The sequence below is a fragment of the Panthera leo genome, chromosome B4 (assembly GCF_018350215.1).
Source record: "Panthera leo isolate Ple1 chromosome B4, P.leo_Ple1_pat1.1, whole genome shotgun sequence".
Lineage (NCBI taxonomy): Eukaryota > Metazoa > Chordata > Mammalia > Carnivora > Felidae > Panthera > Panthera leo.
In genome coordinates, this window is record NC_056685.1 from 136,913,329 (window position 1) to 136,934,952 (window position 21,624).

General features: G+C 49.0%; 1 protein-coding gene across 1 annotated transcript; it reads left to right on the forward strand.

Annotated features, from left to right (window-relative positions):
* Positions 1-186: 186 nt before the first annotated feature.
* On the forward strand, positions 187-18,204 carry NUP50 (nucleoporin 50). The gene is made up of 8 exons (XM_042948093.1): positions 187-550; positions 4,153-4,231; positions 6,573-6,656; positions 9,949-10,135; positions 11,156-11,824; positions 14,771-14,852; positions 16,676-16,794; positions 17,802-18,204. Exons 2-8 carry the CDS (start codon positions 4,163-4,165, stop codon positions 18,002-18,004), a joined length of 1,413 nt encoding a protein of 470 aa, XP_042804027.1. The 5' UTR covers positions 187-550; positions 4,153-4,162; the 3' UTR covers positions 18,005-18,204.
* Positions 18,205-21,624: the final 3,420 nt, after the last annotated feature.

A 21,624-nucleotide genomic window follows, 5' to 3' on the forward strand; every position in this document is an offset into this window, starting at 1 on the left:
GTGCGTGAGACGGAGGCACGCATGCGCGCGCATGCGTGAGACGGGCGCGCTCCTCCCGGCGACGGTTTCCTAGCAGCTGGGCGCCTGCGCTGCGTGTGGTTCCAGTGCCCGCGGAGGGAGGTACTGCGCGCCTGAGCACGGGCGCGCTTGCGCAGTAACTAGACGCGGGCGTTTCTTTCCTTCCTTTTTATAGAGTTGGTGGGGGGGAGGGGGCAGATTGGAGTTGTAAAATGGCGGCTTGGAGCGTATTCGGCGCCGTTCCCCCGGCGGTCTCTGGCTGAGCGGCGGCTCTCCCTCACTGCCGAACACAGAGAGGCGAGGCGAGGCGAGGCCCCCAGAGGACATGGTGTTTGAGACCCGGGGCTTGCTGACCACCAAGTCTTTCGAGAAGCTCGGCGCACCGGAAGCGACCAGGCGCGCCCAACCGGGCGAGCAGCGGCGGCTCCAGACCCGAGGCCCGCGCGGCTGCAACCTCGCACCTGCTCGCTGTCGCGCACCCGGCTTTCGCCGCACCCACAACCCAGCGAGTGCCGCGGCGGCCGCCTGGGAGGTAAGAGGAGGGCGGGCGGCGTGGCAGGAGAAGGAGCCGAGCCTGGGGAGAGGCGCCGGGGTCACGGTACGGGACTTGGCCTGGAAGGGGGAGCTGGGCTGCGGGTCCCAGGCCTGGGGAGGAGGCAGCCGGGGTCCGGGTGCGGGAGTCGGAGCTGGAAGGGGAACCCTGGGCAGGAAGCCGGGGTCCAGATCCGGGACTCGGACCCGGAAGGAGGACCCTGGGCTGGAGCCGGGGTGAGCGGCCCGGGCGTGGGGTGGAGGAAGCTGGGGTCCGGGCGCGGGACTCGGACCTGGAAGGGGATTCTGGGCGGGGGACGGGGTGAGGGGCCCGGGCCTGGGGAGCAGGAAGCTGGGATCCGGGCGCGGGACTCGGACCTGGAAGGGAAACTCTGGGCGGGAGCCGGGGTGAGGGAACCTGGGTCGGGGGTGGAGGAAGCTGGGGTCCGGGTGCGGGACTCGGATCTGGACGGAGAAGCCGGGGTAAGGGGTCCGGGCCGTGGGGTGGTGGGGTCAGCCGGGGAGGGTGGGGCGGGATGATCCCAGCGGCGCGTAGTCGGGTGCTGTTTGTGAAGCCGGGCGCCGGACCGACCTGTCGGGGCTGCAGCGCCCAACTCGGGCGAGGCGGCCCCGGCGGAGGCCGGAGCGGCCAGGGACCTTCCTGATCCGGCCATCCTCCCTAGCCGTTCCCCTCGGTACTTCTTCCTTCTTGGCCGGCTCGCCGCCCCCTCCTCGCTCCCTACACTACCTCTGCCTCGGCTTCCCTTTCTTCGTGCAATCCCGGGCTATCGATCGGCTCTTTTACTCTGTTCCCTTAAGGAGCAATTTTGAGGCTTCCTTTTCCCCTGGCATTTCAGTCTCCGGGGTCTGCCCCCTTGTTTTTTGTTGTTGTTTTTTTTTCCTCGGTCAAATATGGGCACATGTGTTTTCATCTTAGGGTACCCTGGTGTCGACTGAAGTTCAGCCCCAAGGATGAGGCAGCGCTTGGTAGCAGAGACCGCATAACTCTATCCGGCGCAAATACTAGCTTTTTCCCAGTTACGAAAACTCTCAATTTGCTATGACAGTGTTTCCTACCTAGGAATCCTTTCAAAAGCTGGTACCTTTTTAACCACAAGCCCAAACGTTTTCTAAATCCTTTTTTTTTTTTTTTTAAACAGATTTTATTTTTAAGTAAACTACACCCAAAGTGGGGCTGAAACCCACAACCCTGAGATCAAGAGGCCCTCGCTCTACTGGCTCAGTCAGCCAGGTGCCCCTAAATTCTTAGTAACAGCCGGGACATAAAACTCCTTAGGTGCTAGGCCTTGTTCTGAGTACTTAACAGAGACTTCCGTCCCACCCCCCCTTCTTTTTGCATAAAAAGAAAATTTATTAACTGAAGCATCGTGCTTTGAAATAAAATATGGATTTGCTAAAATATATTTTAAAGCGTGGCTCATAATTGAAGTCTTTTTTTCCACACTGTACTTTGTACATTTTGAAGAAAAAAAATAGTATTTTTTATAGCCTTTGCTTCTAACAAAATTTGTTTCTTTAATAAGATGCATTAAGCCCTTCCTCTGTTCTGGGCACTGTGCTAAACTAACTTTTTTTCTTTTTTTCTTTTTTTTTTTTAATTTTTTTTGAGACAGAGACTGAGCATGAGCAGGGGAGAGGCAGAGAGAGAGGGAGACACAGAATCTGAAACGGGCTCCAGGCTCTGAGCTGTCAGCACACAGCCCGATGCGGGGCTCGAACTCACAGACCGTGAGATCATGACCTCAGCCGAAGCGACTGAGCCACCCAGGCACCCCTAAACTAACTTTTTTCCTTGATCTTACTTCACCACACCTGCCTTGTCTACAGATGAGGAGGCCAAGTCACAACAATTAAATAACTTGCCAAAGGTCTAGCAAGGAAATGGCAGAACTGAGATGCCGGCATCTTGTAGTATTTTCCGGAATCCGTACTGCCCCGGGTCACTGATTGAGCACTTCTGGAATACCTCCTATAAGATGAACAGGTTCGGGGCCTTTGGAGGGGGTCAGCAAACACAGCGAAGATCCCTGCCCTGTGGCCAGGTCACAGATTCAATAAACAGGGTAGGATACGGACGCAGCTGTGTTCATTTTGGTTTTTACTCTGCTGGTTGTCTCCTCGCTTGTGGGTGTGAGTTAGATGCTGAAATTTTACTATGGTTTTTGCACTTTCAGCGTCACCCTTTTTTGCCTTAATCACTTACAGTTACGGCAAAAGCGACTATTTCAACTTCTCCCCTCTTCTGCCCTCTGGTGGAGGTGTTACTTACTGAGTAGGAAAAGAATCCCAGCAGAGACCTGGCCTCTGAACCTTTGGAGTTCAGTAAGATCGAGTCTGAAAGTACCTTGATTGTTTGAGTAACAAAGATTAATGGCAAAACTTAACGAGGTATTTGGTGGGGGGAGACCTTAAAAAAGGATTTGCAGGTAATGGCTGGGTCTCATATTTCATGTGTTAGCAACTTGGGCTTTAAAACCATTTATTCTATAATCAGGAAAGAAAGCGTGTACGTACTTGTAAAAGAGAAGTTTAGATATTATTAAGATATTACTAAAAGCTGAACATCCCCTATGTAATGACTCCACAGGGGGCCAGATTTTGGAGGACTTTGGAATGTCAACATTTGAATTTTATTGTGTAGCTACTAAAGAGAACTAGGCCGGGTGTAAATGTGTATCTTAATGACCATGAAATTCTAGGAACTGACTCTGGTAGGTTGTGGTGTTGAGTCAAATGAGTGGGGAAAGACCTTCAGAAAGGAGTCTAGACAGGTTTCAGGGACCCTGAATGAACTGGTGAATTCCAGGCAAGGCGGGTAGCACGGGAAATGGAATTTGCTTGTTCCATTTAGCTGGTGAGTTAGAGAACGAGCCAGTTCAGCACTCACAATGGAGCTCTCTGTTGAGTGTTTTGGTATTTTTGTTTTTTATAGTAAACAACATATATTAGGATCAGAAAACATTGCAGGTTTTAAGGGATGGTTTCAAGTACCCTCTCTGCTTAGCTGCTTGTGTCCCACTGCAGAGATAATACCGTTGCCCCCCGCCCCATAACAGTGGCTTTAGAGTTGAGCTGATGTCTTATTCTTGAAGGGTGACATGTAAATTTTCAGAATGTTAACACATCGATATTAATTACATTTTGAACTTTTAAATGATATCCTAGCTTAGCAGTATACAGATTGGGGTAATTAAATGTTCAGTCTCGAGAAATTTATTTCTATCAATTGTCTGTAGCCTAAAGAAGAGTACTCATGCTGTGAAGGTATTTCCACTGCCTTATTAAAATTCTTGTCTAAGGATGAGCTTCTTTACTGAATCATCTTTAAGAGAATTTGAAGCATTTAAAATGTTTTGCCTGTAGCAAGACTGTGATTATAATTTGCATAGAATAAATTAATCACTTGTTGATTACGTATACAGTACTTCGGATTTTTAAAAATCAGTGTTACAGTGTCTTTTCAAACGGAGCTGGTTTAGCATTGTTTAAAATTCTTCGTAAAAATTCTTTAAAAATTCGTTGTAAGGAATTACATCTTGATCCAGAAAAGTAAACTTTTCACTTCTTTCACTTTTAACGTAGGGTTGAAACAATGGCCAAAAGAATTGCTGAGAAGGAATTGACCGACAGGAACTGGGATCAAGAAGACGAAGCAGAGGAGGTAAGATCTTTCCCCAAGAACGATTCCCTGCTGCTTCTAAATTTAAATTCATTTTGGGATTCCTCGGGCAGATTTGGTAGGAAAATCAAAAGGCCTTTTAGGGGCGCCTGGGTGGCTCCATCAGTTAAGCAGCTGACTTCAGCTCAGGTCATGATCTCACGGTTCGTGGGTTCGAGCCCCGCATCGGGCTCTGTGCTGACAGCTCAGGGCCTGGAGCCTGCTTCGGATGCTGTGTCTCCCTCTCTCTCTGCCCCTCCCGCGTTCATGCTCCATCTCTCTGTGTCTCAAAAATAAATAAACATTAAAAAAAAATTTGTATTAAAAAAAAAAAAGGCCTTTTAAAGAACAGCCGGAACAGGAAATAGTATGGTTTCTTATGATCTGTACTTAGTATAGAAATTTATTTATTACATTTGGCTGTCTTTTTCCCACTAGTTCCCGTTCCTGAAATATTCTGCACCTTTGTAGAAGCACCTTCCTGAATTTCATATACTTGCTGCATTCTAAACTCATAGTTTTAGTCAAGCCTGAAGGGTGAGTAAGTGATCTGGTCGTGAACTTAGCATCGCGCCCGAACGTGAGAAGTGGTACTACACCACGTGACTTCTCCGTCTGCCGCACCCGTAATTTGAGATTTCTGATTGGGGTCACCTCCCTTACTCTAATGCTTCTTGGAGGCCTGTCTTCATGTTCGCACAGATCTGAGACCCCCGCCCCCGCCCCCACCCCCACAACAATGAAATAGAATTTGGATGGCCTAGTTTCTTTCCTCACAAAATAAAAATGGTCTTCCCTCAGAAATATTTCCTTTTCTCTCTTACAAAGAATAGAAATCACAGCTGCATTTTTAGTGCCTTGTCAGCAGTTTGATGCTCCCAGGCCAATAGAATAGTGCTAAGTTTAAAAAAAAGAGGAAGAAGAAGAAATCTGCAAAACTGTTTCCAAGCTTATTCTAAAACTGTCTTCTTGCTGAATCTGTCTTGTCATATGAACGTTTTTTCCTTGACAAATACATGTATTCCTATGTTTAGGGAAACCAAAATCACAAGTTTATTAATATTTTGACAAGGTTTTTAACATTTCTAACTGACTTGGTGCTTTTTAACCAGGTCTTTGGTAACTCAGGTTTTTTCCAGATCTTCTGCCCAGTTTCATTCTGGGCCTAGTAAGATTTAAGACTGCGGTATAATGATTTACTTTGATGCTAAGATATTTCAGGTATGAAAGGACCTCCATTTGGATTGAATCTAATGAGTCTGAAAGGGCATTACATTTGTTTGGGGACAAATGCAACCAAATAGTCCCATCTGTAAGCATGGAGGTCTCTTTAACCTTACGTGAAATAACTATGGATGACACCTTCTTACAGAAAGTATTTCATGCCAGCCCTACAGGGTAAAAGAAGGGTTGAAATAAACCCAAAGGTCTTCAGCCAACTTCTGATTATGGACGAGGTACTTCAGCTCCTGGGAAGAGAGGTAGCTTCTAAGCAGGGTCCCTTAGAGTCCCAGGTACATCAGTGGGCTTTTGGGTGATGGACAAATGGGCAAGGTTTCTCTTAAAAATGGTATGCACACGTGATAAAAATAAATGTGTTTTTGGAAACTGAAGTAGTAACGTACTAGATTTGGGCATTTGGGTTTTAGAACTGGCTCCACCACTGTTAACTGTTGATGATCTTTAAGGTAACTGTTGGCTTTTGAAGAATAGATTTTGCTTCTTAAAACTGGATTTTTATTCTAAGATACATGTCTTTAAATATATTTAAAATTTGAAGAACCAGTTGTGAATAGTTTTCTACCAAACTTTTGATGGTCTTGGTCTTAGCAAAACTTTTTCTGTGTGTGCTCCTCTCCGGGTTGTATGCAAAGCCTGGATTTGCATAGATCCTGGGAGACTTCTTTCTTTCCTTTTTTTTTTGAGAGAGAGCACACTAGCAGGGGAGAGGCAGAGGGAGAGAGAGAATCGTAAGCAGGCTCCGTGCCCCTCACGGAGCCCAGCCCAGCGCGCACTGCAGTTTGGGGGCTTGATCTGGATCCCAGAACGGGCCTGGAACTCATGTACCGTGAATCATGACCTGAGCCGAAATCAAGAGTCAGATGTTTGACTGAGCCACCTAGGCGCCTCGTTCTGGGAGATTTCTCATTCATCTAAGTAGCTTTGGGATTCACGATGTAGACAACAGACGTAAACTTTATTTTAATCTGCCCTCTCCTTACTTTGTTATCAGTATTAACAGTACGTTAAAACCAGCAGATAGGAAGATAAGTTTGGTTAGGCTTTTTTGTTCATTTCTTTTTTGGGGCCTCATCTTACTGCTGTTTAATTTGTACGCCTGCAGGTGGGAACATTCTCCGTGGCCAGTGAGGAAGTCTTGAAGAATAGAGCCATAAAGAAAGCAAAGCGTAGAAACGTTGGATTTGAAGTGAGTGTTTTCTTACCGCCCTTGGCATTAAACGCTAATTTGACTTCTGAGTCGCAGAGCATTTCTACCTCTGGGAGCCGTCAGATCGATAAATGCTTTTTAAAATGCTAACTCCACCTGTGAAAATCCTTGATGTAGACCACAGGAGATGGACAAGAAGCGTGGGACCCGTACCTTACCGAGTTGCAGACATCCAGTGTCGATCCTATAGACGAGATTCCCGCCGAACGGCAGTAAGGAGAGGAAAAGACCTGTGGAACGATACCACAGAAGTCGTGGCAGATGGCGTAAGGGAGGGAAACGCAGGGTGTCCTCGGAGTCCTGCTGCTCCTGGCGTCGGGGGCAGGGTCGGGGGAGTCCCTTAGCTCTGAAAGAAGCTTGGCAGGCGCGGGTTTTCTTCCCAGGATGCTAGGTCACGGTGTTTTCCTTCCCGTGTTCACAAGGATAAAAGATGAACTGTAACTTGTGAATGGAAGTCACGTGGTCCGTGTTCAGCAGTCACTCCCATGTTTTGTTTTGTTTTTTTTCATTTTTTTTTTTTTAACTTTTTTAATTTATTTTTGAGACAGAGAGAGACAGAGCATGAATGGGGGAGGGTCAGAGAGAGGGACACACAGAATCCGAAACAGGCTCCAGGCTCTGAGCTGTCAGCACAGAGCCCGACGTGGGGCTCGAACTCATGGACCGTGAGATCATGACCTGAGCTGAAGTCGGCCAGCTTAACCGACTGAGCCACCCAGGCGCCCCAGTCACTCCCATGTTTAACTAGTCTTCCCCGGTACAATTCCCAGCCCTCAGATACCTTCCAGGTGTCTGAGTGCTGACTCGGTGGCCCGGACATCTGTTGTCAGGCTGGAGAAGCTGCTTTGAACATCCGGGGTGGCAGCTCTGGAATGAATCTGCTCCCCTGCACCTTTCGTGGTGACTCTGTTCCGTTTGGTTATTCCAAGTTTTCACTGATCCGATTCCATTCTTAAAGACTGGTGACCGGTCAAAGCTAGGTATCAAGCCTAGTGAAGTTTGATGGCTCTTCCTCGGAGAGGGGGCAGCAGGAGGGAAGGACAACTTAATTGTGGAGGAAGTGATCGGTTCAGTTGGGGAAATGTGTTCTAAGAGCCTGGGGTACGTTGAGGTGAAGTTCTGGAAGACCACTAGGTGTGTGGGCGGCTTCCTGGAACAGGAGGTGCAGCTGTGAGAGTCCTCACCACGCAGGAGGTTGAAACCAGGGAGGGTGGCTGAGAGTGGCAGCTCACGGTGTAGGCAGAAACCAGAGGAAGACCGCCTCAGGGAGGGATGGCCCGGCTGTCAGATGAGGGACAGTGAAGAAGTACAAGCCGTGTCCACCACAGTCCAGACTGGGCCAGAGGGAAGGGGGTTGGGGCCCTCTGGCTGCTAAAGGAAGTAAAAGACGCACATAATTTCGACTATAACTTGCAGCATCAGGTTTCCATCAGAGCTTGTATATTAGAGAAATTAACAGTTACGTCATCTGCTTAAGTGCTGAAATGTGACTTTTCCTGTATACAGTTGACTGTTGACAGTACGGGTTTGAATTGCATTTATACGCAGATTTATTATTTTTTTGATAAGGGAGGGATGTTGGCGTCCCTAACCGCCGGTTGTTCCCATGTCAGCTGTCCTGGATTTGTTGTGCTGAGCACTAGGGATTCATTGGTGGGTGAAGACAGGAGTGAGTAAAATATCCGCGCCTGGTGGGCCTTACGTCCTAACGATGGAAGAGACACGCTGAACATACAATTTTAGTTTTCCTCTAAGTGCCATGGAGAAAAATCAAAGTATGCGAGGGAGATTGACAGACACGGGTGTGAGCCCCGGTGTATTACCTCCTTCACTTGTGCTCTCACTTTTCTGAATGACTCCATTCCTTCGTTTAAAAGCCAGTGGTTCTTGAATTTTTGTGATGGCTCTAGAGCCAATGTACTGTCAGCAGTCTCTAAAATAACTATAAATATCCTCTGGTTCTTAAATCTCATGCAAAGTAAAAGGCTCTGAGGAGCTACTCACAGCTTTTTATGCTTCGTCCATGGAATCTTATAAAATGATAGCGCTCTGTGTGGTGTCTTCGGGATATTGATTCATTAAAAATCAAATTTATAGAGTGTCAGAACCGAAGAACTGTATTTATTACGTGCATTGAAATTTATGCAAGTTAAGGCTTTGCTTTTGTTTTTGATTTCTGGGTTTTTCTGGCCTAATTTTATTGCCACAATTGTATCCGTGGTCAGTAACCATCTGAAATCCTATGTTTATGATTGAAATTTTTTGAACGATTTTTTTAAAACTTTGCAATAATATTAGGCTAACTGGCCCATTTAGAAAATGAAGAGTTTCTAGTGTAAGTAATTTTTTGTGAGCTCATGATTCTAATTCGTTTGTGCGTGAACTTAAGGTTGGTACACTCCCGTGGATGTTCTGAGCATATGTATTTGAGAGTATTTCCTAGAGCCTCCCTTGGATCCTTGATCCAAAAAGCAGACCATCCCCTGCTGCGGTAGGACCACTGTTTTGAACGGGAGGGAAATAGTAACTTCAGTCAAGCACTGTAAACTGAGGAACGTGTCTCCAAAAGTTTCCAGGGGCAGAGAGCAGTGTTAGAAGTTCTTGGGGTGCCAGATGTTTCCAGAGCATCTCAGGTTAGAGAGGTGAGAGAGCCAGCCACAGTGGGTTGAAAGTGCTGGAAAGACCCTGCTACTGGAAGTCGCAAGAAAGTGGAGAATAAAAATGTTGCCTGTGGATTTCTCAACTAAGGGAAAGTCTAGATCTGAGAGTCGACTTCACCAGTTCCCAGAGACTAAAGGCTGCAGCAGGGCTTAGGAGATTACAGGTAAGTGGGTAAAGCACTTGGAGTTAACCTGACTTGATGTTTCTACAGCGTCCTTGGGCTAATGGTCTTTTTGATTGCATAGCACGTGAAAAATGGTTCGTTAGGGATCCGTTGTATTGAAATGTTTGCTTTTAGTTACAATTCTGAGGCTGCGTACACAACTTTATCGCATTAGTCTTTTTTGTCTTCTATATCCTAAATCTATTTTTAAAAACAAATCTCACTGTAAATTGGGACTGTCCTTCATGGCTGTCTCAGGAAGGCAGCTTTGGATGGCAGAGCTGTGTCATCAGGAGGAAAATCCGCCTCATTTCCAGCTTGTGCTGGCAGTTTTCCTTTAATGCTGCTGGCGTAAGGATTCTAGGTGCTATCGAGCCAAGATAATACTGTCACTTATTTAGTTATGAAAGAGAGTTATCTAATGTGTGCTCTTTCTTTGTATTTCAGTCTGATAGTGGAGGGGCCTTTAAAGGTTTTAAAGGTTTGGTCGTACCATCTGGAGGAGGAGGGTTTTCTGGATTTGGTAACGGTGCTGGAGGGAAGCCCTTGGAAGGACTGTCTAATGGAAGCAGCATAACTAGTGCCCCTCCCTTCTCCGGTGCCAGGGCAGCGAGCGAGACCAAGGCAGCCTTTGGTGAGTAGGTTCCCCTCCCGCTGGTCACATCTGGGTAAAGACCATCTGAAAAGTAACTCTGCAAAGATACTTTTCTTGTACTTATCCTGGGTCCTGGGACTAAACGAGCAGAAACGGGGTGATACCGAAAGGGATGCAAATTAGATATCGGCTATTTGCAGAGGAAGTGAATAGAGCAGAAGCTTTTGAGCCAGGGTAGACCGAGGTTCTGTTCTCAGTTCTGCTGGCCGCCGGCTCTGTGACCCTGGTAAAGTCCCTTAGCCTGTGAGCGTCCAGATCTTCAACTGTGAAATGAGAGTGACCCTCGGAATTGACCTGAGGGTCAAAGGAGAAGAGGACGCTCTCAGTGGACCCTCTGTAAAGACCTGCCTTCCCGTCTCCTCATTCGTTCTGTGGGGGCCGAGGACTTTCTGTGTGGTGCGCGCCCCCCGGGAACCTAGGGGGTCCTCCGGCCTAGATTGGTTTCGCCCGGCGTGTGTTGATTGCCTGATCTGTTTTGAGAGAGTTGGTCACGAGCTCTCGGGATCAGTGACAGAGAATGGAATCCTGCGCTGCGGTCTTCGGTTTTCAGAAGTGACCCTGGCTGGTTGGATTGTACTTCGCTAGGTATTTTAAGTGTGGCCCGTTGGGTGTCAATTAGGCGGAGTGTTCGGTGTGATGAAGGTAGCACTCCCTGTTAAGATTTTAACTGCACGAGTACGTGCTCATCCCACGGCGCTGGGGGTTAAGCTTTCCCCTGACCGTTGTGACAGTTCTCGGGGAAGGCAGGCATCAGGCATCCTTTTGAAAGAAAAGACCATTTTAAACTTTTAGAGGTTTAACTGACGCGAGCCCCGTTTTTGTACAAAGTTTGATTCTTGTGATCACTGCTTCCTAAATGTCAGACGTGCACACGCTTCTTGAACTGTCACAAAACTAGGGTACGGTAAAAGAAGGTACGAAGGCAGTGCAGCATAAAAATCTGGGGGATAGAATCCAATCAGCCTCTCAGTAAACTCTTCAAACTTTAATTTCCTATAGGATCTGTTGCCACAAATGGTCCTACCTCCTTGGTCGATAAAAAGATTTTAAATCCCAAAACTAACGGTGACAGCCAGCAGCCCTCCTCCTCCGGCCTCCCCTCTAGCACGGCCTGCCCCAGGAACGCCTATCACAAGCAGCTGGCTGCCTTAAACTGCTCGGTGCGGGACTGGATCGTGAAGCACGTGAACACAAACCCGCTCTGCGACCTGACGCCCATCTTCAAAGACTACGAGAAATACCTGGCAGGGATCGAGCAGCAGCTCGGGAGCGGCGGCAGCTGCAGGGATTCCGAAAGCGACTCCGACAAGACGCCTGGCGCCACCGCGTCTCCCTCCCTCTTTGGGTCAACGAAGTCACAGCAAGAGTCAACATTTTTGTTTCATGGCGGCAAAACCGAGGACACGTCTGAAAAGAAGACGGAGGCGGATCCTGAAAAGAAAGCGGACCCGTCGGCGGGAGCAGCAGGTGCCTCGTTTCACTTTAGCAAGAAGATCGAGAGTTCCGCCTTGGGCTCCTTAAACTCTGGCCCCCTGACTGGGTTTTCATTCTCTTCTGGAAACTCCAGTTTATTTGGCAAAGATATTAGCCAGAATAAACCGGTCTCTTCACCGTTCGCCACAAAGACGCTGGAGGTACAAGCCGACGGCGGCAGCAACGAACGCAAAGGTAATGGCGGAGTTCCAGGCCGTCCTCGCGAGTGGGCTCCGGGTGTGTCCGAGTTGGTGTGTAGTGGCACGAGCGTAGGTGTGTGTTCCGGACGGATCTGGATTCACACTGTGACTGTCGTTTCCTAGGTGCGATCCCGGACAAAGTTGGCCGGCTGTTTCTGAGTCTGTTTTCCCTACTTGTAAAACGGAGTAAGACCGTTTTTGTAGAGTTTATTGTAAGGATTAAGAATATAAAGGTAAAAGTGAGGAACATATAGATATCTGGCACGATGACTTTGAAAATTATGAAACGCGTGGCTTTACGTGTAAAAAATTGAGTGGCGCCTGGGTGGCTCAGTTGGTTAAGTGCCTGAGTCTTGATTTCAGCTCAGGTCATGATCACAGGGTCGTGGGATCAAACCCCACGTTGGGCTCTGTGCTGAGCGTGGAGCCTGCTTAGGATTCTCCCTCCCCCTCCTCCTCCCCCTCCCTCCCCTCCCCTCTCCCCTCCCCTCCCCTCCCCTCCCCCCTCCCCTCCCCTCCCCTCCCCCCTCTCCTCTCCCCTCCCCTCCCTTCTCCCCTCCCCTCTCCCCTCCCCTCCCCTCCCCTCCCTTGTCCCCTCCTCTCTTTACTCCCCTCCCCTCCCTTCTCCCCTCCCCTCCCTTCTCCCCTCCCCTCCCTTCTCCCCTCCCCTCCCTTCTCCCCTCCCCTCTCCCCTCCCCTCTCCCCTCTCCCCTCCCCTCCCCTCTCCCCTCCCCTCCCTTCTCCCCTCCCCTCCCTTCTCCCCTCCCCTCCCTTCTCCCCTCCCCTCCCTTCTCCCCTCCCTTCTCCCCTCCCCTCCTTTCTCCCCTCCCTTCCCTTCTCCCCTCCCCTCCCTTCTCCCCTCCCCTCCCTTCTCCCCTCCCCTCCCTTCCCTTCTCCCCTCCCCTCCCTTCCCTTCTCCCCTCCCCTCCCTTCCCTTCTCCCCTCCCCTCCCTTCTCCTCTCTCCTCTCTCCTCTCTCCTCTCTCCTCTCTCCTCTCTCCTCTCTCCTCTCTCCTCTCTCTTTCTCTCCCTCTCCCCTGCTCATGCTCTCTCTAAAATAAAAATTAAGTGAATTAACTTCGTTTGACAATTGTGTCTTATTGAAAGAACTGGTCATAGGGGCACCTGGGTGACTCAGTCAGTTGAGCATCCAACTTCGGCTCAGCTCATGATCTCGCAGCTCGTGAGTTCAAGCCCTGCGTCCGACTCTGTGCTGACGGCTCGGAGCCTGGAGCCTGCTTCCAATTCTGTGTCTCCCTCTCTCTGCCCCTTCCCCGCTCATGCTCTGCCTCTCTCTGTCTCTCACAGATGAATAAATGTTAAAAAAAATTTTTAAAAACTGGTCATAAACATCTATGGGATTTCTCGTGTTTAGGTTTTTATAATCGTAGGTGAGGTCACATGGCAGAAAAGTGCTCTACTATAAATAAAACAGGTAGACTCTTGTTAGCCACGGGGAACAAATTGACGGGGTTTTCCCTGGATGTGTCTGGGTTGCAGCCGCCTTTCCAGAAGTTTCCACCTTGTGTAGTATCAGTGCCCCCAGTCAGCCTTCCCTCCCTCTGTTCTTGCTCTTTGAGGAGAGGGGTTCGCGTCCTGATCGCTTGTCCTCACGTGGTGACTGAACAGCCCACACGTGTGAAGATACTTCTTCGTAAGCAGTTAAAAAGTATACGTCTCAGGGATGTTAACTTCGTGAGAGGGAGAGAGAAAGGAACCCGCGGTGGCCGGTTTGCCACCAAATGTTCCGTGTCCCTCCTCCCTGGAGCGAGACTGCCGGTACCCCTCTGCCTGGCCGTCGGGTGCGCCCTCAGGCACCGGCTGCCCCGTGCACAGCATCGGACGGAGACCGCCCTTCCCTTCCCCTGCCCTGAACGGGACCAGTGGGCCCGGGGCAGCGGCAGAGCCTGTGGGAGGGATGCGGAAGTGAGGGTGCCTGCTTCTCCGGGTGCTTGAGGTGCTTGACGCATCGGAAGGACTAAGCTCGCCAAAATACCGGGACGCCTGGGGCCTGCCCTGGAGAACCTGACTCCGGACTCCCTTCCTTCTGAGAGAGAGGGTGCAAGCCAGGGGAGGGGCAGAGGGAGAGAGAGTCCCAAGCAGGCTCCACGCTCGGCGCGAGCCTGCCGTGGGGCTCCACTCGTGACGGTGAGCTCGTGACCTGCGTGGACACCAGGAGTCGGGCACTTAACGGACAGAGCCCCCCAGGGGCCCCCCAGGACTGCCTTCTTAAAATTTCAATCTTGTGGCTTTGAATTGTCTGAGCACCAGAATTGCTGTTTAACTTAGTGAGCTTCCTGAGACTGTGTTTCTCCAGAGGATGTTACTTGCATCCCATAGTGACTTCAATCTCCCCTGTGCCTGGGGCCCTGGGCTCGGTCAGGGAGGGGACCCGTGGGACCCGAGCCCCGAGCGGTGTGGCAGTTCAGGCAAAGCTTGCTTACACACGGGGGTGGTTTCTCTGGCAAGTCCTGTAAACAAGTTTATCTTCCTTATCTTTGGCCGTTGCTCAGATCGATTGTTCCTTAGCTCCTTAGCAGGAGCATTTGGGGGGAAGGGGGCTGGAACCCCATCTGACATTCCGCTTCTCTAGTGGGGTAATCTTGAGTATGTGTGGGTGTTGATTGGTTATTTTCCTGTTAAAATTTGGGCACTGAATCATGTCGATAACTTTTCATTCCAAGGCCTTCTAGAGATTGACATCTAGAAGAGAGAAGTAGGTCCTGTTAAAAATTATTCTAATTTTTCAGAAAACCCTTAAAATCCAGCGAGTCCTCCCGCTCCCCCACGCCCAGTTAGACGTGTGCTTCCGATTTCTACATCGGCTTACGTAGGATTTTTAGGTTGAGGATGGGGGTTGGTGCGGGGATAGACAACTTCTTCTGTTACATCGTTAAGCGTTCGATTTGAATTTTACTGAGTTGGTCTTGTTTTTATAAAAGGCGGAGATGAAGAAGAGAATGATGAGCCACCCAAAGTAGTAGTTACTGAAGTGAAAGAAGAAGATGCGTTTTACTCCAAAAAGTAAGTGGGAGTCCTGGGAGTGCGTTCGGTGAGCATGTCTTCGGAGACGTGGGGGGAAGAAAGGGGTGCACGGAACGCGCCGAGCATCCCGTCCCGGGGTCAGGCTGTGCTTGCCCTTTGAACTGGACAAGGAAGAATTCTTGACCCGTGTTTACAACAAGCTGATTCTGTAAATTTCCTGTGGGCATATCCTAGTCTTTGTTATTTTTCTTTTCTGCCTTTTTTTTTTTTTTTTAAGAGGGCAAGACAGCGAGTGGGGGAGGGGCAGAGAGTGAACCCCAAGCAGGCCCCGCCGCAGAACCTGCCTCAGGGCTCGATCCCACGAACTGTGAGATCACGACCTGAGCCAAAGTTGGACACTTAACTGACTGAGTCACCCCAGTGCTCCTCTTCTTTCCTGCTTTTTAAAGCGCTTTAGAGATAGGTTTTTCCGTGACCCACCTGCCCCTTCTCCACTCGGGCTTGTCTCCTTCTCTGCCCCTCCTCCTTCCTGCACAAAGTCACCTCGTCACTGATTCCAGACTTGGTTTTACTCCCGCTCTTCCTCAGGCGGCCTCCTGTCTTCATGGGGACATGGTTGGCCTTTGTGGCTTTTCTCAGCCAGCAAGTTGTGCACAGTGACCATCCCTTGGTCTTTCCCCCAGTGATGAGAGTTGTTTCGGGGTTTTTTGTTTGTTTTTATATGAGAGCTGTTGCTTTCAGAAGAAAGATCAGAGGAAATTTTGAATTCTCTCATCCCAGTGAGATGCAATTAGTGCTTTTTAACAAAGATATTTACAGAATACTTACTTGTGCCATTTTAGAAGCTTCCCTACATGTGTTTTCCTAAGTAACAAAAATTTCAGACTGAGTTTCATAACAAGTCACCGTATTCTATGGAATCCCCAAGTGTTCTGTCTGAGAACTTTCAAGAATCCAACAATTCCTTTTGCTTATTCTTATTTAATTACACAGATGATACAAAGGAGTGATCCTGACCTGAGATTCTTTGCTAACTGGAACAAATCAAAGGAGCAGGCAGTGGTTTGGGTTTATTAACAACCTAAGGAGATGTGGGACGCGGCAGGCTGGGGAGACATTTGATGACATTACTGGTAGTTCAGCCTTGCTTAAGAATGTTTTCCAAGATTTCAGCATTTGGTAGACCCAAAATTGAAGGAGTCCAGAAGAAACGTAAAAAATAAATGGGAAAAGAGGGAAGAGAGATGGGGGCAGAGTGTCCTGCATTTATTCCTGTCCTTAAAGGACCGGGTCAACCTCTTGAGCTCGGGGCCAGAGGAGCACGGCAGAGACCCGTGGGCTGCTTAGCTGTGATTTTGACTGAACTGAGAAAAGTGTCCGTTTTAGAAAGTGTCATTTTAAAAGTTGTATGTGACCCACTGGGTTATCTTTTTAGGAGCTAGCGGCAATTTTATTTTTCTTTCGGGGAGAGCAGGTATACGTGCGCATGGGGGAGAGGAGCAGAGAGAGAGAGAGAGAGAGAGAGCGAGAGAGAGAGAGAATCCCAAGCAGGCTCCGTGCCTCGTGACCTGAACTGAAATCAAGAGTCGGACGCTCAGCTGACAGCCAGCCAGGCGCCTCATGAGCCACTATTTTAAGAATTATTATTATTTTGAAATCAGGGAGGGGTTCTACAGTATCTAACCAGTTTGCTTGTTCTGGTTTGTGCCCAGACCCAGCTTGAATCAGTCAAGGATTCATCCTGAAGCTTCCTCTGCTCATTTAATGCGGGTCTTTCCACACAAGTGTGAACGGTGGTGGTCAGAAAACTTGTGACTCGGTTTGTCTTTGGAATATCTGACGATACCTATTTTTCCCCATAGGTGTAAGCTATTTTACAAGAAAGACAATGAATTTAAAGAGAAAGGTGTGGGGACTTTGCATTTAAAACCTACAACAAATCAGAAGACACAACTTTTAGTGCGGGCAGACACCAATTTAGGTGGGTATCTCTTTTTTCAAGTGGCCCAAGTCCTCATAACCACATGGCGTAAAAGACTTCCCCTCGCTCACTGCAGTCCTCTAGGTCGAGTATATTGCTGTGTTTGGGGTTGGAATAGCAGTCGTTCAAACCAAATGCATCCTGTATTTACTGACTATTTACAGATTTAATTAAGTGACAATGTGTAAGGAGATACAGGTGTGTTAAAAACTACAGCCAAGAGGTCACCAAAATGGTTTTCGTTTTAATTTGTGTTAGAAATGTAACTAAGAAGCTATCGATAAAGTGGATGGTTTAATAAGCACAGAAGGGGAGTTAACCGTTTGAAGGAATCTGGTTTATGTAGGCAAAAAACTTGAACGTGCTGCAGTCCATCCTTCACCCCACACCCAGCTTCGCCCTCAGAACAGCCCGCCGGAAGGAGGACGGGGCAGGTCTGAGAGGAAGTGGTGGGTAGCTCTGGGCCCTGCCAGGCTGGATACAGAAACTTCCCTGTGGCTTTTTTTCCCCGAAGGCTTGATGCATGGGTGACGCCATCATGGTACTAGTGGGTCCCCCCCCCCGCCGCCCCACTACCCACCCGGGAGTCATGCTTGCCTCAGACAGAGGTTTCTTTGCTGACCATTCTGCCTTTATTCCAATGACCTCGTGAAGGCTCCGGGTCGTGCCAAAGTGTTCTTCCTTTCGTGTAAGAACGGACGCCTCTCAGCAGGGCCTGGCTGCTGCAACGGAGGCCAGGGATGTGGGCAGGAGCGGGGTGGAAGGCGGTTTCCCCGCAGCAGGGCCAGGGCCTGCCAGAGTCCTCGTGGTCCTCTTGGAGGGACGCCGTGCTGGCATGTGCACCAGGGATCCAGTGCCCTTTCCCGTGACCTCCCTGATGGCCCCCCGCGTGAGATCGGTTAAGTTGAAGAGGGCTTCTGGATTGAATGTTTCGCGTATTAAAGCTGTAGTCTCCCGACACGGGGTCTGTGTGATTTTGATGGACCTTTTCCTTTGCTTAAATGCAGGCAACATACTGCTGAATGTCCTGATCCCGCCCAATATGCCGTGCACCCGAACAGGGAAAAACAACGTACTTATTGTGTGTGTCCCAAACCCACCCATCGATGAGAAGAACGCCACCGTCCCGGTCACCATGTTAATCCGGGTAAAAACAGGTGAGGACGCAGATGAGCTGCACAAAATTTTACTGGAGAAAAAGGACGCCTGAACGCCCTCCCTCTGCGGAGTCGCTGCCGAGCTGCCGCCCCCCCCTCCCCGCCCGCCGCGGACGGTAACTTACAACTTTGTGAGGAAGATGAATGTGGCCAATAAAACCTGTAAATGTTAAGCGTCAAGAAACCGTATCCTCCCTTCTTAACAACTGTCTGATGTGTAAAATAACGTTTGAATGAAATTTTTTGGAAGATTTTTAATGTTCATTTATTAAACTGACCGCAAGTGATTTCTTAATAGGCTAAAATCAGGGTATCGGTTAGACTTCCCAAAGGCTGTTCCGATCCACGGGTTTTGGGGTGCGCTGCTGCGGCCTGCAAGGCATGCCGGCAACCCCTGCGTCCAGGAGGAAACTTGCCTGTGGCATTCTCTCTGGTGGGCTTGACTGATTTGGGAGGACAGCACCCTTTCCAAATGAATCTCGCTACCACGCCGTGACAGAGGTGTTTCTCCTCTGCCGCATCGTCTTGTTTTAAAGCTGACTCTTAACTACCAAATGTTCCCCCTCCGCATTAGAGGCTTTAGCTTATCATTTGCAGACATCGGCCTTTTAGCCCCGTGGCCTGTTTTACCTGATTCAGGAACTGCTTTTTCATTTTAAAAGGAAACGAGGAGTTTGTTCTTTGGTTTTGTAGATGGGGTTTTGTAGTGGCATTCCTGAGGTGCTGTTGCCAGTGCTGCGTTCCCTACAGACAGACAGAATGGGGGGTGGTCAGGAATGAGGGTTTAAAAGCACAAATTTGGTAGCTTATAGTTGATAGACCATAGACCGCAAAACCTGGGGGAAAAAAAATTAAAGTTCGAGCACGGTACAAAAAAGAAAGTGAATCTGTCCTCGTTCATTTGTACCGTGATGAACCCTGAGGGTCTCAGAGCTTTTACTACACACGAGCCATGTAAGTTCACCAGGAAACATGCAATAAGGCCATGGAATTGAAATTGTGTGTGCAAACGTTGCCTTTAACTTTAGACAGAAGTACATTATTCTGCATCTGATAAGTTTCCATTGACTTTTTTAAGAGTAAGATCCTCGGCATGTCCGTTTGGAAGGGAGCCATGGTTGTGCATGAGAAGATCCCGTCACTTCGCCACCGCTGTTGGGTAGCTAATCCTAGCCTTCTGGGAAAACTCTGGGCACATGAATTAGATGCAGTTTTTAGTGTTTAAATGTCCACTTTCATTCCTCGTTAGTCATTTAATGACCTTGTTTTAAAGGCTCAGGGTCCGTGCCTGAGGGCTCACGTCTGATCTTCAGCGCATAGAATGTCTTCTGACTTAGGAAAGAACAGTCACGATAACTGTAGATAGTACAGTTGCTTTTTTAAAAAAGAAGCTATAAGTTTTAGATATAAGGGGGGCAGGGAAACCGTTTTATGATCAACTGTGTTAAACACTTGAAGTGTGGTAGTTGGCCCCACATTTATCATGAGATTCTTGTACCTGTTTTCTGGTTCTGCTGAGAGAATTTGGCCCCCGCGTGTGTGTGACTCTGGACAAATACGCAGAGAGGAGCTTACACTTTGTGGGACGTGGTCAGACTCTCACCTGGGAGAACAGGGAGGGCGTGGTCACTTCTGTTGCATTTTCCTTTTAGAAAGAGTACGTGGGTGAGTTTCTGTTACCGGCAATCTGTGGTAAGCGGGTGGCTGACACCGTTTCCGCGTCATTGGTCCTGTTCCCTCACCTGAGGTTTATCCAGCCGTTGGAAGGACGAGGACATGTGGGGCCCCGTGTGTCCTACGTTGGCCTCACGTGCTCCCGTGGTCCCCGGGCGCCTTCAGGAGCGCCTCGGTGGCAGTAGCCTCGGCCTGTCCGGTGGGACGTTTGCCAGAAATGGCCCGAAAACATCAGAATTGGGCCACCTCTCAACCCCCCTGGAAAAATAGTTCATATCTCTTTGAAGTAGTGGGTATGTGTGGCTTTCTCTTTTCCTAACATTCCTGGCAAACTTGCTGCTACAGCTGTCACTGTGAAAGTGATCATTACAGGGGCAGATGTGACATGTGCGCCATCACTCACAACGTGCTATTTCCTCCGTGTCCCTTGTGCGTGAGGAGCTTTGGCCTCCACTTTAATTATGTACTAATAGAAAAGAGCGTGAGTGTGTGTGGATTTTACTGTAAAGTCTAAGTGCTTATATGTTACTCGGGGGCGGGGCCCCCCAGAGAGCTCACCCCCCACCGTACTAATAGCTCAGTTCCGCCCCTTGGCTTTAGTTAGAATTATTTTTAACAAAATAACTAGAAATTTGGCTTTAAAGTGTCTGATGTAGATGGAAATTTTTGTATTTAGTTGAAGGATCTGTGATGTGTATCATCTGCGTGGCCCGAAGGATCACCTTTGATCCTAACCGTGCTGCGTCATATGGAGTGTCCCAGTGGCCTTTTTTTTTCTTTTTTTCTTTTTTTTTTTTCAAACTGGTGCCTGTCCCATCTCCTCTGGAGCATTCCCCAGTAAGCAAAAACTTAGGCGTTGTGCTGTCTTCTTTTTAGAATTACGGGCTGGAAACGTGTGTCCCGTTTTTAAAGCAGTGTGTAGATTGTGTTTTCTACGGAAGGACAAGTCTGGCCATTTGTTAAACTGATTTTCTTGACAAGGATCATTGTTGTACAATTTCAGTTCTACATTATAGTTTTGATAAGCTGCATGCCAAAAAAGATCTACCTGTTCCGGGGTAGAGAAAAAACAATTCACCTTACCATCAGAGTTCAGAACAGGTTGTCGCTGAGCCTTTTTTTGGTTTAGTTTTAAAGTTTAAACAAGTTGTTTGCTTTTTGAGCATTCGTCAGTTACTCTTTACTTCGGAGCGGTCGGGACGCAAGCGCGGGCGTTCGAAGGCTTTGCAGACCAAGTGGCTCGCTCCCCACCCCCCCCCGGGTACTTGTGCTCGCTCTGGAAGTGAGAATCTGTGGTGGGACCTGATGTGTCCTGTGGTACCAGCAGGTGGCCGGGAGCAGCCCATCCAGGCCGCGCTCTACACACTGGTACGTTCTTGGCCAGAGGCCATCGAGCTGAGGACCGTGGACTCTGCCGACGCAGGTGCAGTTGTAACAGCCGTAAAACTTGTTAGCAATCAGTTGGATAAGATGTTTGCTTCCTATGTCACATAGGAAATTGTTTTCTAAAACTAAAATACTTGAATTGTCAGACAATGTAATCTCAATTTGTATTAGTTTTTGAGGAAGTGTAATATCCATGAAATGTGAATAAATGGAAAGTAAACAAAGTCACGGTGTTTGACACTTTTATGCTCCTGTGATGTTCCCGGTGTCGACACAAGTCAAGCGGACCAGAGGGAGGAGAGGTGTGGGGAGGCAGCGCCCAGAAGCCCCCAGGTCGCAGGAAGATCTGCAGGTGAGGACAGACCTACCCATCGACCCCCGTGCGTGCAGGTGAGGCCCCTTCCAGGCCGCTGGAGTTCGCCGTGTCGGATTCGTGTTTTCACAAATGAGCGTTGCGGCGGGGACGGTGGATGGTCACCGGCCACCATGGGAAGCACTGCGCTGGGCGCGCTGCCCTCTGCCTCCAGTGCCCGGGCCGACCTCCCGGACGGCCCTGCGGTGGGTTTTGCAAAGCCAGGGGTTTGGGCAGATGAGTGTGTTTCTTCCACGTAAG

Excerpts from the sequence above, each read along its gene's own strand:
- NUP50 (XM_042948093.1), top strand. The coding sequence starts at position 4,163 with ATGGCCAAAAGAATTGCTGAGAAGGAATTGACCGACAGGAACTGGGAT. Across the intron at positions 6,657-9,948 it reads GTAGAAACGTTGGATTTGAA|TCTGATAGTGGAGGGGCCTT; the intron begins GTGAGTGTTTTC and ends TTTGTATTTCAG. Across the intron at positions 11,825-14,770 it reads CGGCAGCAACGAACGCAAAG|GCGGAGATGAAGAAGAGAAT; the intron begins GTAATGGCGGAG and ends TTTTTATAAAAG.